General features: G+C 54.9%; 1 protein-coding gene across 1 annotated transcript in view; it reads left to right on the forward strand.

Moving 5' to 3' along the window:
• Positions 1 to 14,525, forward strand: part of CCDC33 (coiled-coil domain containing 33) — a 40,851-nt gene that overhangs the window by 16,701 nt on the left and 9,625 nt on the right. The window contains 10 exon segments of the mRNA XM_026855796.1: positions 990 to 1,042; positions 1,045 to 1,110; positions 2,821 to 2,930; positions 3,698 to 3,799; positions 3,989 to 4,080; positions 4,224 to 4,344; positions 8,330 to 8,459; positions 8,568 to 8,689; positions 8,954 to 9,025; positions 13,917 to 14,042. Coding sequence (XP_026711597.1) covers positions 990 to 1,042; positions 1,045 to 1,110; positions 2,821 to 2,930; positions 3,698 to 3,799; positions 3,989 to 4,080; positions 4,224 to 4,344; positions 8,330 to 8,459; positions 8,568 to 8,689; positions 8,954 to 9,025; positions 13,917 to 14,042 — 994 coding nt within the window.

A 14,525-nucleotide genomic window follows, 5' to 3' on the forward strand; every position in this document is an offset into this window, starting at 1 on the left:
CCACTACCTGGAGCTCACCTTACAGCTGGAAGGACCTTTATCATCTCCTTTCCCCCAGAGCAGAGGTCTCCAGCTCCCAGGGTGTGGCAAAGTGCCACCATCTGCTCCATCACCACAGTGACTGATGTAAGCTCTCCCTAAGAGCCGTGTTGGCTCTGCTCCAGCAAAAGCTTTCCTGGAGGAGCCAGCACTGGACATTTTATCATCTTAATATCCAGAGCAACCTGTTGACAGGGCTGGAACACGTGTGTCATGCTGGCCTGGCGCCACGTCACTGTCCCCCTTCACCCCATAGTCAGGGATGGAGATGACTTGAGGTCACCATGTCACCCGGTGGTGGGACTCTGCTGTGGTCTTGGGATTCCCAGGACAACACCAAGTGTCTTGCTGGACAGTGGAGACCCCCTAAAAGATCTGCCAGACTCTCTAATAAGGGGGGGCATTATTATAATTAGCCAAGCTCATGAGTAATTGATGATCAATAGATAAAAGTGGGAGGAACAATCCCAAAACAGCACTGATGGTGATGGCCCTGCACCAGTGCAGATGAAGAATTATCCGGGGCCCATAGTCACTAACGCCACTGTAATTATTGCTCAGCCCTGTTATGTGCTGAGTTTAATGATGGCGGTCGTTAACATTCAATCTTCTCTCTCATTTCCCAGCAACCTCCTCCCTGTTCCTTCATCAATACAACTGGCTAATTAGCCTCTGGGGTCTGAAACAGCCTTTCGGATAAAAGGATCTGCAAACCCCATCACTGGGGGCTCGGTAGAATCTTATGGCCTGGAGTAAAACCATCCCTGGACCCCCAGCGCAGCCCCCTCAGAGCAGGGGTAGGGTAGTTAAGGGTGGTGGGAGGGGGCTGGCCACTGTTAGCTGCACTGAGCAGGTACGGTGCTCATCCCTCCCCCAGGCCCAGCTCCCTGCTGACACATTCCTCTCTGTCACCCAGTAACCAGCCTGTTTTGCCTCTCTTTTCCTCCCAGTAAGACCAGCAGAGGGGCTGAGCAGAAGCTGGAGGCGACCCATGCATCCTCGGTGCCCACACACCCACCTGGGAGGAAGAGGTGACAGTGGAAATGGATGCTGAAGATGCGGGCTGGGCAGGTGAGAGCATCAGGGGACTGTGGGGACAGGGATGCCGGGGACTGGGACACAGGTCTCACCTCATCGCGGGGTTAATTTTGGGATATTACAGAACCTGTGCTCCAAAGGACCCCACACAGCACCCAGGCAGAGGGTGGCCACGGACAAGCCGTGCCCTGAGCCCTGTGTGGCTGTGGTGGCTTCAGGGCAGGACCAGGAGGGACATGCCACCAGATAGGTGCTGCAGGGTGGAGGAAGTGACGGTGCCGAGCTCCAGGCGTCCTCCAAAGCATCCCATGTGAACTGGCATAGGAGGAGAGCACCCCAAATCTTTCCCTGCTGCCATCCTGACACTAACACTTTGTATCAATCAGTTGGACCCACATCATGGTGCTGTTACTCCCCGTGCAGGGCTGCTAAGTCTGTTATTGTAATAAAACTCATGGTATTAGGGTCTGGGATTTGATTATAATCAAACCCTTGCAAAACAAACTGTGGGAGCTAATCTTCACATCATGCCTAATCCCATTAGGGCCTGACCTAAATGAATTTCAGGAGTTTTTGATGTAGTCTGAACCTGCCCCATGTGGTACTGGGAGAGATGTGAGGAGACCTCCAGCCCCGCTCATCCGCCTCCCAGCATCCCCCAGATGTTCAGAGGTGTTCATCCCCCTGATGTTCAGACCAGAGCTGTCCTTTCCAGGTGGAGCTCGCACTTTTTTTTGCCCAGAAATACAGTTTCCATCCTTTTCTCACCCAGCAATACAGTTTCCATCAGCAGGGCTGCCGAGTGTGATCTATCACCAGTGATAACTAGCAGAAAAGACACTTGTCTCTTGCTTGACCCCACAACGTTTTCTCTTGTGCTATTTCCACAAGGAGCTGGAACAAAAAGAAAATCTCCGTGGAAATTGAGCAATTGCTGAAAAGCACAAGCTCAGGAAAGCATGGTCCATGTACTTTCCTGGTCCATCGTCTTCATTCTGGGGACATGCACAACCTGTGGCATCACCAGGTTGGCCAAGCAGGAGTTAAGACGGGTGCCTCGGCACAGTCATTAAGCTGGGGGAAGGGAAGCCCAAGTCTTGATGGCAGCATAAAGAGAGGGCGGTTTTCCTTTCCATCAGCTCCTTTTTTTTTTTTTTTTTTTTTTTTTATAAAAGGCTCCTGCTCGTGCTTGTCAACTAAATTGCAGCTTTGCTTTAAACTAAGGGAAGAGCTGGGGCTGCCAGCACCCGTGGGGGTGATGCTGCCATGCTGAGGGGACAGATGGTAACCAGACGTCCCCAAGAGGGCTGATGCCATGGTGGCAAGTGTCTGCAAAACCAAGCTGTGGGCTGTGGGCTAACCCTGGGACAGGGACGGCTCAGGGCAGGATCACACCTTGAGAGCTGAGCAGGGTGGGCTGGAGCCAGGGAGGTGGATTAGGTGGGTCAGTGGGAAATCCTGGCTTCTTGAATGGGAATCTGAACAGTGTTGGTGCCAGTTGTTCACAGGCTTCGTTTTCCTGGGGATGCCTAGGACCTGCTCTCGATGGCTGCTTGGTATGCACGTGTGTGTGTGCATATAAACCCAGGAGGGTGTGAATCCTGCACCTGTCCATCCCACCATGGCCTGCGAGGGGAAAGGGTTGCTGAAAATGCATCAATCCCCCCATCACCTCTGTCCCTTTTTCAGCCAGACCTTCCCCAAACCTCTCCCCATCTCTTTGCCTGCTCTCATCCCTTCCAGCCCTGACTCTCACCGTGGCAGACAAAGCCACCAAGGAGGCACTGGGGACCTTCCAGCTGCCGGTGCGGCACCTCCAGCCCTTCCAGCCCTACCATTGCAGGCTGGTGCTGGTAGGTACAGCTCCTGCCCCTCGTTTCTGCTGTTTATTCCTGCACATAAACTCTAATTTTCAGCTCAGCTGTAGTTGGGGGTTGTGGGAAAAGGGACCCTTGTGTAATGTCGTAGTCCTCGTGGGAAACCTGAATTTGGCAACCTTGAGAAGGTGCTCAAAGAGGCTTGTGAGCAAAGAGCTGCCCGGGCTTCCTGCGAGGTAGGAACAAGGCAGGCGTTGTGCTGGGCTTTTTAAATCTCCGTTAAGAAAATGTGGAGGAAAAGTAATGAAATTGTAAGCTTTTGCCCTCAATATCCTGGGGAAGGAGATGCGGAGCCAGGCCACACATCAGAGTGTTTGTTAAACAGGGACCACAGTTCATTAATTGCTGCAGGCAGGTACCCAGCCATAGAGAAGCTGCTTCCCAAGGCCCTTGGTGGGGATTCCTCTGTCCCAACCTGTTGACAGTCCCAGGGACTGGGCTGACAGCTCCCTGTACAGATGAGACCTGGCAAACTCTCTCAGTACTTCTCCCAAATCAGCCTCCCCTATGCTCTGACTGGCAGAAATGTGTTTCCTCTTCCCTGCACAGAGACTGGGAGTGATTAAATATTTAAATTCAGAAGGATTTATTATATTGATCTTTTCTGGGAAGGCTCCAGGGAACAGTGAGCTTTAATTATTAGTTGGTGCTTTATTGTCAGTGATGGGCTCTCTGCACACCCAGCGCGTGTGTGGTGGCCTTGACCCTTCCTCTTCCCACGGTTTGCTCTCCTTTGCAAACAGCCAAGGACACAGGACCCTGCGGGGACAGTCCTGCACGTCACCATCATCCGCAAAAGAAGCTTCATCCCTCGCTGCGATGGGTTGAGCTACGTGGCCTTGGAGGTGAGAGGCAGCCCTGGGGACAGGAGGTGACAGGGGGATTTGAAGGGTCCTGGATGGGCCAGAGTCAACCCAGGGAGGATGCTGCTGCACCTTGTCTCCTGCTCTGGCAGCTGTTGATGCTGATTTAGGGCAGTTGTTTTTTCCCCCCACATTTGCTGACCGCTCACCTTGGACACCTCCACCTCCCAGGTGCTGCTGCAGGGGCTGTCCGCCCCACTGGCTACCCCCACTGGTGCCCTTGTTGCTGTGGCCAGAGTTGTGACCAATGTTCAGGAGTACAAGTGAGTGGTGGCCATGGGCTGCTGGTGACATGGGTGGGGGTTGCTGGGCTTCGGACAACCTGAGCGTCCCTGGTGCCATTGCAGTGCTTGGCTTGGATGTGGCCCCACACGTGCTGACTCTCCTCCTTTTCATCACTTCTCAGGCGCCGCATGGAGAAACATCCCATCTACTGTCTTGGCATCAGCCCCACCACCATCACATCCCCAGACCCTCCGGCAGCAGCCTTCAGCATTGCCCGAGCTGCCAATCATGGCTACCCGCAGGTACGAGGCCGAGCACACCTGCAGGAATGCGTGGGTCCAGCAGCATCCATCCCAGCTGGGTACTGACCAGCATCCCTCCCTCGGCAGGGGAGCTGAGCACCCCATGCAGGGAAAAGCTTTAGGGTCAAAGCAATGCTCTGAGCATCAAAGACACGGTCCCCACATCCACCTTCCCCTGCCTGCAGAAACCCACAGGCAGCTTCTCGAGTTGTGCCTTTGTCGTTCATCTTTTTCCCCTGCTCCGCTCACGCCTACAGCTTGAGTGCTGCCTCTCGAAGGCAGAGACCTTCTCCTCCCAGGGCCTCAAGTACCGCCGGGCAAGCTAGCGACGCACATCTTCAAAATAGCTGTTGCCAGGGAAACATATGCTTTCGGCACGCGGCATCATCGGCAAGCAGGAGGAGGGCCTGCTTTTGTTCCTGAGCCCTGCCAAAAATTGGCAGGGAGGGAGAGGCAGGGCGCTGGAGGGGTGGTGGGGCAGGGAGGAGGTATGATGGAGCAGCCAAGCCAGAAGCCAGCGTGAAGCTGGCACCCCTCAAAACCAGAGCAGCTCCATCCCTTCACCTCTGAAAAGTGCCAGCCAAAAGCGTGGTGAGGGTGGATGTCCAGCTGCCCCAAAAAGATGGATCCAGCTGGTCCCAAACACCGGCAGAGTGCGTGTTTCTCCATCTCAGTCCTTCTCCCCCATGTGTTGAATTTTGATTGTCTTGGAGCAAAACACCCTGTATCAACACGTTTGGGGAGCCCATAAATAAAATATTACTTAGAGAAGGCCGGCCAAATGCCAAGTCGCCCACGAGGCGGTGAATTATCATAAAAATTGCTGGTGCATTTCATTCATTACAATAATTGCTGTTTTATTCCCCCACACACCCCCCTCCCCTTCCTTAGTTGCTCTTTGCAGGTGAGAGGCGAGAGAAGTGCCGGGGACCCTCTGCTTTGGGTCTGCACCTGCTTTGGGTTCCCCTGGAAGCAACACCCCCAGCCCCACCATGGCAATCGGTTTGGGGTCGGTCCAGGCTGCCCACACTGACTCCAGAGCAGATATTAGGAAAGAAATCCCCGTGCACTTGCCCTCAAGTTCTTGTTCTTTCCCCCATCTCTTTGCTCCAGAATGCAGCACCCTGAGGCTGAGGTTTCCCAGACAGAGTAGGAATATTTCTCTCCTCTAAATGAAGCCAAAATGCATTTCCTTTGGATTTATATGGATAAATACACACAAACCCTGGTGAAGGTGTGGTACCCAGGCACTGGGCGAGACCAAGCCAAGACCCACAGCCCCGGCACAGGCGGCAGTGCCAGCACGGAGCCGTGGGAGCCCAACGCGGGAGGATGAGTGATTAAACCCGGCCATCTGGCCTGCATGTGTGCTGCTGCCTCCTTCACCTCCTCCTCCCCTCCGTGCCCACATGTCTCTGTCTGTCTTTGCATGTCGCTGAGGATGCTTTCCCCAGGGATGCACGAACAGGTTGCCCCGGGGTGCTGAGTAACCCCCATCCGCTCTCTCCCTCATCTCCTACCTCAGTTTCCCCACCTCTCTGCATGGTTCCTTCCTGGGGAGGATGAACTCCTAACGCCTGGAAGGAAAGGTTAGGGGAAGGCTGGGAGGAGGAGGAGGAGAGAGTGCGGCTGCTCCGGTTCCAGAGGTTAATGGCTTTCCCTGAGCAAACTGCTGGGCAGGCTAATCGGATTCGATAATTCTGCCAGCCCAGCATGTCCTCTCGCCTGTCGGTTCCCATCAGCGTCTGCAGACAACAGCGCTTGGGTTCACCTTCAGCAGGGCACCCCTCTTACTTAGGGGGTTTCTGGGTTCCCCGGTTGTTAACCCTTCCCTCTCTGGCCGGGAGTCCTGGACACGTGATCTTCCTGGCCAGGAGTTAGCTAAGGCCTGCACAGAGCTTCCCGCAAGAGCACTGGGTGCTCTCCTTGGACACTCTCCTTGGGCCAACAGCCCTTCTCTCACCAAAAGGGATGGGTTTGGACACACTGGTGGCAATGACAAATCCATGAGGTTGATGGGCACTGGGCTGTGCCTCCTACGGAAAGCCACGCTGTGTCTGTCCTCCCAGCAGCGAGCTCCATCCTTTGTGATGTTGGTCCCCTCTAAGAAAAATCTCCTTTTCGGCTCTTTCCCTTGGGCACCCTCCAGCTTAACCCACTTATCTGGAGCTTCTTGCTCTCTTCTAGAGTCTGCACCGCCCAGACAGACAGCCGTGAGGACCGGGGGATGTCCCAATCCCTTGGGAAAGCAGGAGAGATGCTATGGGCTTGGCCACCTCTACCACTGCTCACGTTAAGGTTGCTGCCTTTGTATGGAAGATGAGCTGGGGTAGCTGAGGAGGATGAAGGAGTCTTCCTCCTCCTCCTCCCTGTCCTCTTTGTTGTACTTCTCCAGGTGGCCCTGGGCATAGGCAGTTGTTGTGCCAAGACGTCTGCCCAGATCAGCGCATTGGCTCTGACGCCATGGCGCAGAGCATCCATCTGTCCCGCCGAGCCGGTGGGAGACAGCCCAACCCTGGCAAGTGCTCCTGCCCCCCACCCAGTCCCCAAAATCAGGGGGGGAAACTTGGAAGGTCATCTTCTATCCCTGTCCCTGTGAGAGGAGCCATGTGGGCTCGGGACCTCCTACAATTGGGGTCAAATTAACAATATGCTCCCACATTTGACTTTTCCCTTCCCTGCTGAGTCTAAACCGGCACGATCTCACAGTGCCTTGTACAGGTCGATGCCAGGAAAAGTAACTGGAGGCGGCATTTGGTGGTTTTTAGGAGCTTTTCCCCCCAAATTGGGCTTTCTGAGGCTGATGAAACAGCCCTGTGGGCTGGGATGCAGACTGGGAAAGCAGAGGAGCGGCTGGAGGGTGCTGAGCTGATGAGAGCTACTCCAGTCCGTGTGGGTTTTCCCTAACGACTTACAGGCACAGACTGGGTTCCCTGCAGTCAAAGCAAGCTGCATCCCAGCTAAAAATCCCAGCTGACGCTAGGGACACCCTGACAAATTCCCATCTGAGATCCAGCCTGGTGCTGAGCCAGCACTAACAGGGCTGCCCAGTGCAGCCCATGGTGGAGGTGTTTTGGGGCTCTGAAGCATCCCAGCCCCACACTCCCCTTGCTAACAGCCCACAGGGCTGGGTAATGCACCACTGAGGGTCTCTGAGGTGCATAATGCCCATTAGCATCCCCAAACAGGAGCAGAGGGAGACCCCCCCCGCTCTTCCTCCCACCCTCCCCAACGAAGCAGAAATGTGCTGATGCAGAAAAGCTGATCGGCATTTCATCCCCGCTGGGTGATGCTGGCCGAGGGGATGGAGTAACAGCATTAAAAAGGAGCTGCTGTCAATAATTTCTTGGTGCTGGGTAGCCAGTGTTAAGGCTGACCTTTTGAGAGCTAGTGGGGCTCTCTGAAGGTGAAGGGGAGCAGCTGCTGACAGGGATGGACCAATGCCATTTCCAGCGACAGATCACAACTCTGGGGATAAACATGTTGCCCACTGTTCGATATCAATCAGGTGACCTGGTGCTCATGCTTGGGAAAGGGTTTTGCATGATGTACGGACCCCAAAAGCCTGCTTGCAAGTTTTCGGGGTCCTTATATTGTTGCAAAATCCTTTCCCAAGCGTGAGCACCAGGTCACCTGATTGATAGATATCAAAAGGCTCACCCTGGAGCCAGCACAGCTCATCCTCCAGGATCTTCCCATCATGTTTTTTAGCATCGGATAGTTGAGCCATGTGCTGTTTTCTTCCTCTGGCTCTGCAAGGGGGAAGATGCTCTAAGGGATTAGTTAGAAAGAAGCAGCCAAGCTCGAAGACCATGAAAACCAGTTCAAGCAGCTGGGATTTGGGGTTGCTTTTGAACCAGAGATGGGATACATCTGCACAGGTTGTGCTTTTCTTTACCCCCACCTCTCCTCTCCCTCCTACTTGTTTGCTTATTTATCATTAGAGAGGGAAGGTATCTGCAGGATAATTTTCTTATCTCCTAAGATGTCCCAACCAGCTGGGCCCCCAGAGCAGCCGACCTGGGACACATCCTTCCTTTTCCAAGGCCAAGACGTGGCTACCATCTTCTCTGAAGACACCGCCCTGGCAATCGAATTTTATCCATACAAATCTAGTGAGTCTGGGGACCCCACTGAGGATGCTCTCCCTCATCCTCGGGTTTGGCCAGGGGCAGGTCCTGGGCTGCCATGCCCCCAGCCTGCTGCTCTCACCCCTTCCCCAGTGCGGGATGCTCCAGGAACCCTTGTTCCAGTGGGATACTCGGTGCTGCCCCTCACCAGCTGTGTTTTCCAGAAGCTGGCAGCGCAGAGCGGTGGGATGCGCGTGGATGGCCTTGCTGTGCAGGTGAGCCAGGGGCCGAGGGGGTGACACTGGGCAGGGTGGCACAGTGTTGGTACCTATAGGTGATGGTACCTATAGCTGTTGGCATGGTGGAAGGAATCTCCACATCTGGGTGGGCAGCCTGTTGCAGAGCTCCCAAGCATCTCATGGGAAGATGAACCGCAGCCCTGGACCTCTGGATGGCATCTGGTCAAAGCCAAGACCACCAGAGCCCTGGTAGAATACCAGAGGCCAGTGCGGGCTGTGACCCTTCCTCTGCCTCCCCAGGGCACGGACCTCAAAACCACGTCTGGGGCCATCCCGACTGTGGGGCTCTGCCTGCAGCTCCTTCGATTGGAGGTGAGACGCTGGGGATCGTGAACCCCAAGGCAAGGAGAGACAGGGATGGGGACAGGGCAGGAGATGGCTCTTTAGAGCTGCCACCCCCCTCTCCAAACCTCTCAGGTGGGGATCAGCTGGGCTGGATCTGGGTTTTATCCTTTGTGCCTGTTGTCTCGGGGCTCTGGATCATGCCCCTGAGCAGCTGGAAAAAGCAGCGTTGTTCTTGCCCTCGTGCATCCGTCGCTTTCCAAGGGCTTTTGGCACGTGCTCATATTCCCGGGAAATCCCGGCTGGAGGCAGGGGGGCAGGCAGGGCGCAGGCAGGGCGCAGGCAGGGTATTTTGGAGAAGCTGTTCACTGTCTCCGTGCAGAGAAGAGCCAGGCTGGTTAACCACGGTGACAAATGTCCAGCTGTCTTCATCCTTCAGTGCTTGTTGTCCCCAGGGATGTCACAGCAGGGAGGGAATTTGGCTGCTTTTCGTGGGGAGGAGGGAACCCTGCTTGTCCTTGGCTCCAGGACCAACCCTTGAGCAGGTTAGGATGCAGCCGTGAGCCTGATCGATGCAATTACTGAAGCCTCCAGCCTCTGCTCCCATCTGCAAAAAAACCTCCTACCCCAAAAGTGAATTTGGGACAGGTCTGGACGCTGCAGTGGCGACTGCATCCCCCCTATCCCCCGGGAGCTGCAGCGGGCCGGGGCTGGCTGGTGGGGGGCTTTGGAGAGATTGCCCAGGGGGGTCAGCGAAAAGGGGTCTGCGTGTGATGAATTATTCACATGGGTGTCACTAAGTGCAGAATTAATCCTTTTGCTTCCAGCTGGCTGCTGCACTAAATTATCACTCGCAGTCATGCGGGAAAATGCTGCGGAATTCATTTAGCTGATTATTGTTTTGATCTGGGAGCTGTATTTTCTTTCTCCTCTTCCCCAACCTCTCCCTTTCCCCCACTCCAGCCCTGCCTTCCTTAATATATGTAAGAGCTGGGAGTGGAAACAAAAAACAGGAGAGCCAGAGCCAGCCTTGGGCTCCTTGTCTGGTTAATTCATCCGGCAGCAGCCCAGGCAGACGGACCCGGAGCGATGCAAATCAATGGGTGAGCTGTGCCGAGCGGGGTGAGGGCATGTTCGGCTCTCTCGGCTTTGCCAAGCCCTTGTTTCTTGCCTGGAGGTCAGGGTTTTCTGAGGAAGATGCCCCAGCTGGCTGGCTGTGATCCCCAGCACCCCAAAACCGCAGCCCTGCGGGCAGGGGAGGTGTTGCCGCGGTTGCAGGGGAAGAGCCTTTCCTCTCCCCCTTCAGGCAGCCCCAGGCTTCAAGGGATGCTTGAAGTTTGGATTTCAAAGTCCTCAGCTCAGGGATTAGTGCTGAGCTCAGCTTCAGGACAGCAAGAAGGAGCCAAACAGTGTCCAGGAGTCAAAGGCAGTTAATACAGGACCTGAACAGACCCAGTGAGGCATTGGGGCAGCCTTCATATCAGGGTTGTCTTTGGGGTGCAAGGAGCCCCAGCATCCCTGCCCATCCTTGGGGTGTGAAGAGCCACAGCATCTCTGCCTGTCCCCGGGGTGCAAGGAGCCCCCTCATCCCTGCACATCCTTCCCCATGCTCCTTTACACCATAGTTCTCCTCAGCCAGATGGCAAAGGAGAACACTCACCGAGCTCATCTCGTTTCTTTTCTTATATATATTTTTATATATATATATATATTTAATTTTAACGTAGAGAGCTGAAAATGCATAACCTAGATTGGCTGGGCTTTTTATAACAAACAACAGCTAAATAAACCCTGGGCCATCTGTACTCCCCAGCGCACTCGGAGCTGGGCGTAAATCCCAGCTGCTTCGTGGCCTCTGCAGGGATTTCACCGACTCCTACCAGGGGTCTGGATGCTCCCGAGCTTGGCTTTCGATGCTCATGTCGACCCTCCGTGCTGGGAAAATGTCCTCAGCACCAGGGTTTTCTAGCGATAAGGGGCTCCCCATAAGTAGGACTCATGCCCCAGCATTTCTGCAGGGTCTCTAAACCCTGCTACATTTGTAATAGCCACAGGGAAAAGGTTTGGAGCAGCTGCTTTATTAAAAGCCCAGAGCCCCGACACCAGGGATGAGCAAACAGGAGTCGTGTTATTCCAGGGAAAGGGCAGTGCTGGGTTGCAGCCCTCCCCCCACCCCGGTGAAGACACCGAGACCCCCAGATTTGCCCCCACCCAGCTCGTTTCCCTTGTGCCTTCATCCCCCGGCGCTCTCTCTGGAGCCCAAACAGGAACAAAAGACTTTGATCATCGCAGGGAGACAAAGAAATCAAAGACTTCAGCAAAACGCTGGCGTTTTAGCAAATTAACGGCTGTCGGCTGTCGCTTGAAAACTGTTGCAGGGGGAAAACCTGCAGCTGACTTCATCCACCTCCGTACTGGCTTGTGGCTCAAGGCAGGGCTCCTGTTTCCTCTTCATTCTTCTTTTTCCACTCCAAATTTGGTGTCTTGCCCAGGAAAGATGAGTTTGACCATGCAGTAGCCAGTGGCAAATGCATGTGCAGGGTCCGCAGGATGTGTCCCCGATGTGCCAGGGGGATGCTAAGCCCCATCAGAGGGCTGGAAAATACACACCGGATGAATGTTTATTCCTGAAGGATTTATTCATCACCCCGGGTTCATTAACCAGCCCTGTTTTACATTTCATTTCGGCACGACACCACCTCGCTCAGCCCATTAACTCAGCACTTGGGACCTTCGGAGTCACCTCAAGCCTCTGCCACTCGCTTTGCTGAGCACCTTCGGTCACGTCACCTGAGATGGGTCTGGGGATGTGCTGGCACGTAGTGACAGCCTCTGAAAAAAGGGAAAAGCTAGTGCTGTTTTTTTCCAGGCAAGGAAAAAAAAATCAACAGGCTGGCTATATCATTGCTTAAACAGCCTTAATTTATGTAATTGCTGCCATTTAAAACCAGAAGCAGATCAGTGCCTGGCGTAAATTGTCACAGTGCCGGGGTGTAAATTGTCACTGTGCCAGCCCGGCAATCAAACCCCTTTTGAGCTGGCAAAAAAGTGAATTTACAATTGGTCGGGGAGTGTGGAATCGCCATGTGTTTCCCGTTATTTCAGCCTGTCTGGCCAGGTTTGTCCTCCACAAGCACTGAAATTGGGGTTTTATCCCCAAAAGACATTGCAGGGGATGTGGAAGCTGGTGAAAGGTTTGTTTTAGGGAAGCATCGCCCTTCTCTCCTGAGCATCCTCTCTCAGTGAGCCGGAAAACCCTCCGAGGGCTTTTGACACAGCTGAACTGCTGGCAGCTGAGCTCCTGCTTGCCAGCCCTTGATTGACACCTGTCAATCAAGCACATCACCCATTCCTCTTATTGCATGACGGATTACAAGAGGCGTTACGGCATCGCTGCCAGCCAGGAGCATTGTTAACTGGGGAGAGCCAAGCCAGCAAGGAACCAAAAAAACCCAAACCAACGGGGAATGTCTTTGTTAAGGAGAATTTGTTGGTTTCCGCCCGCCAGTCCCGGGGGAGTGTTCAGGGCTGCGCTAATTGAATTAAGAGCACGTGTGCTCCGGCGAGCAGCTCTCCGATGGGCAACGGTGGTGGGGCCGGGCTGGCCATCGCCGCAGCACAGCGTGCAGCAGCTGTACGCCGGCCTCGGTAATTGCAGGCAGAGCCTAAACTGTTGCATTTTGCATGATGCTATTCCGCAGGGAGGGGGAGAGTGGGGGGCATCTTCACCCTGGCTTTGATGCTGGAGGAGCTCGGTTGAGGTTGGGGCCGGTGGCGTAATGAAATGTGGCGGCACAGGGGACAATGATGCTGATGGTGTTAATGAGGCAGCGATGGGGAAGGGCACGGGGACGCCTCTGGATGCCTCTTCATCCCCCCGCTGTGGAGGGGGGGGGATGCTCACTGCCCTCGTTAGCCGCACTAACGAGGCGAGGCTGGGCGCAGGCACGGAGTAATACCCAGACAGGGCCACTTCGCCGCTGCCCATGCCCGCAGCCAATTTGGAGAGGGCGCCCAGCCTGACTGCTCAGCTTGCGAAGCCAAGAGAGCATCTGCGAGGTGGGGAGGGGACAGGGAGCCCAGGGTTTGCCAGGTCACGGCCGCCTGCTCTCAGGTGGTGAAATAGGTGGGTGCCAGGGTGCCATGCCTTGAAGTAAGGAATCCAGTGTCAAGGCAGGGCCCCATCACCCAACCCTCCCCCCATACTGGGAGCAGGGATGGCCAGGACAGGGCAAAGGTCCCAGTCTGTGACCTTGCCATCGCAAGCGGCAGCGAGGAGTGCACCGACTCCATCGTTTATTCCATTAGATCCGACTTGCCCCTCTAACTGGATTAGAGGGGAGTCTATAAAAGCCAGGCTGGCGGGAGGAGAGCAGGGTGCACAGAGCCGGGCGCGGGAAATGAGGGGCAGGGAAATCACATTACTGCTGCCGGCAGCATCTGGCAGGGGATCTGGCAGGGGCTGCCAGTGTGCAGGAGGCGTGTTACCTGACAAGCACCAAAGCCAGGAGCAGCGCCCAGTGGCACGGGGGCTTCCAGCATCCATTTGTGCCCACAGGACCCAGGTACCCGCCTCCTGCCTGCCCAGAGAAGGGGAGACATGGGCTGAGATGGGCACAGACCTGCTATTTCCATCACCACAGGATTCAGTGCGAAGGACTGCCTCCTCATTTTCCTCACCTTCTTGGTCCAGCACTGGCTCGCCCCAGGGACCCTCTCTCTGCCCAAAGTTTCCCTTGAGCCTTCCAAAGATGGGATGAGTGTGGCCATCCCACAGCTCTTTCTCATCACGCCAGTCCTGGTGGCATATTGGGGATGGTGGGACAGGGGACATGCAGTGAGGCGGCTCAGTCCAGGTGCCCCCTCCTTGCCCCTGTCACTGCATCCATCCATCCTAAGACCATTGCCTCTCCCTCCCCAGAGACCGGAGGCCTTCCTGACCCCATCGGGCTGCGATGCCCTCCCCAGCCTGCACCCTGCTGCCACCGACATGCTCGAGAGGGGTGAAGAGCTAGAGGCAGCTCCCTTGCACCCATTTTATTGCCAGGTAAGAACATATGAGAGTAGCTGGTGATGCCACATCAGCTCCCTGCCTGCTGCACCACCCTGCCAGCCTCCACAAAGGCAGGCACCCTGCCTTGTAACAGTGAAAAACTGGCAAAAATCCCCGGTTTTAATCTCTCTTCCAATGTATGCATTGCTGGGAGTGTCAGGTTTTATCTATAGCCTCATTGTACCAAAAATTTCTTGTGTTGTGCCTATGGAGGAGCCCTTCCATCAGTGCCCACACCCCTGGTCCCCACTGTTTTGGGGTGGCACGAGGGCTGGAGGGGGGACAGCATCCTGTCACCTTGCTGGGGGCAACACTAGGAGCCGCCTGGATGCACCATCTTCGATCTAATTGCTCAATCCCAAATCCATTTAGCAAATTCCCTCCTATTACTACTGCATTATGTTGGAGACCCCAGGCACCTCCAGCTCATACCTTTCGGCTCAGGGAAAAAAAAAAAAAAAAAAAAAAAAATTCTTA

This window comes from Athene cunicularia (assembly GCF_003259725.1).
Source record: "Athene cunicularia isolate RWA chromosome 10 unlocalized genomic scaffold, athCun1 chr10_part1, whole genome shotgun sequence".
Classification (NCBI taxonomy): domain Eukaryota; kingdom Metazoa; phylum Chordata; class Aves; order Strigiformes; family Strigidae; genus Athene; species Athene cunicularia.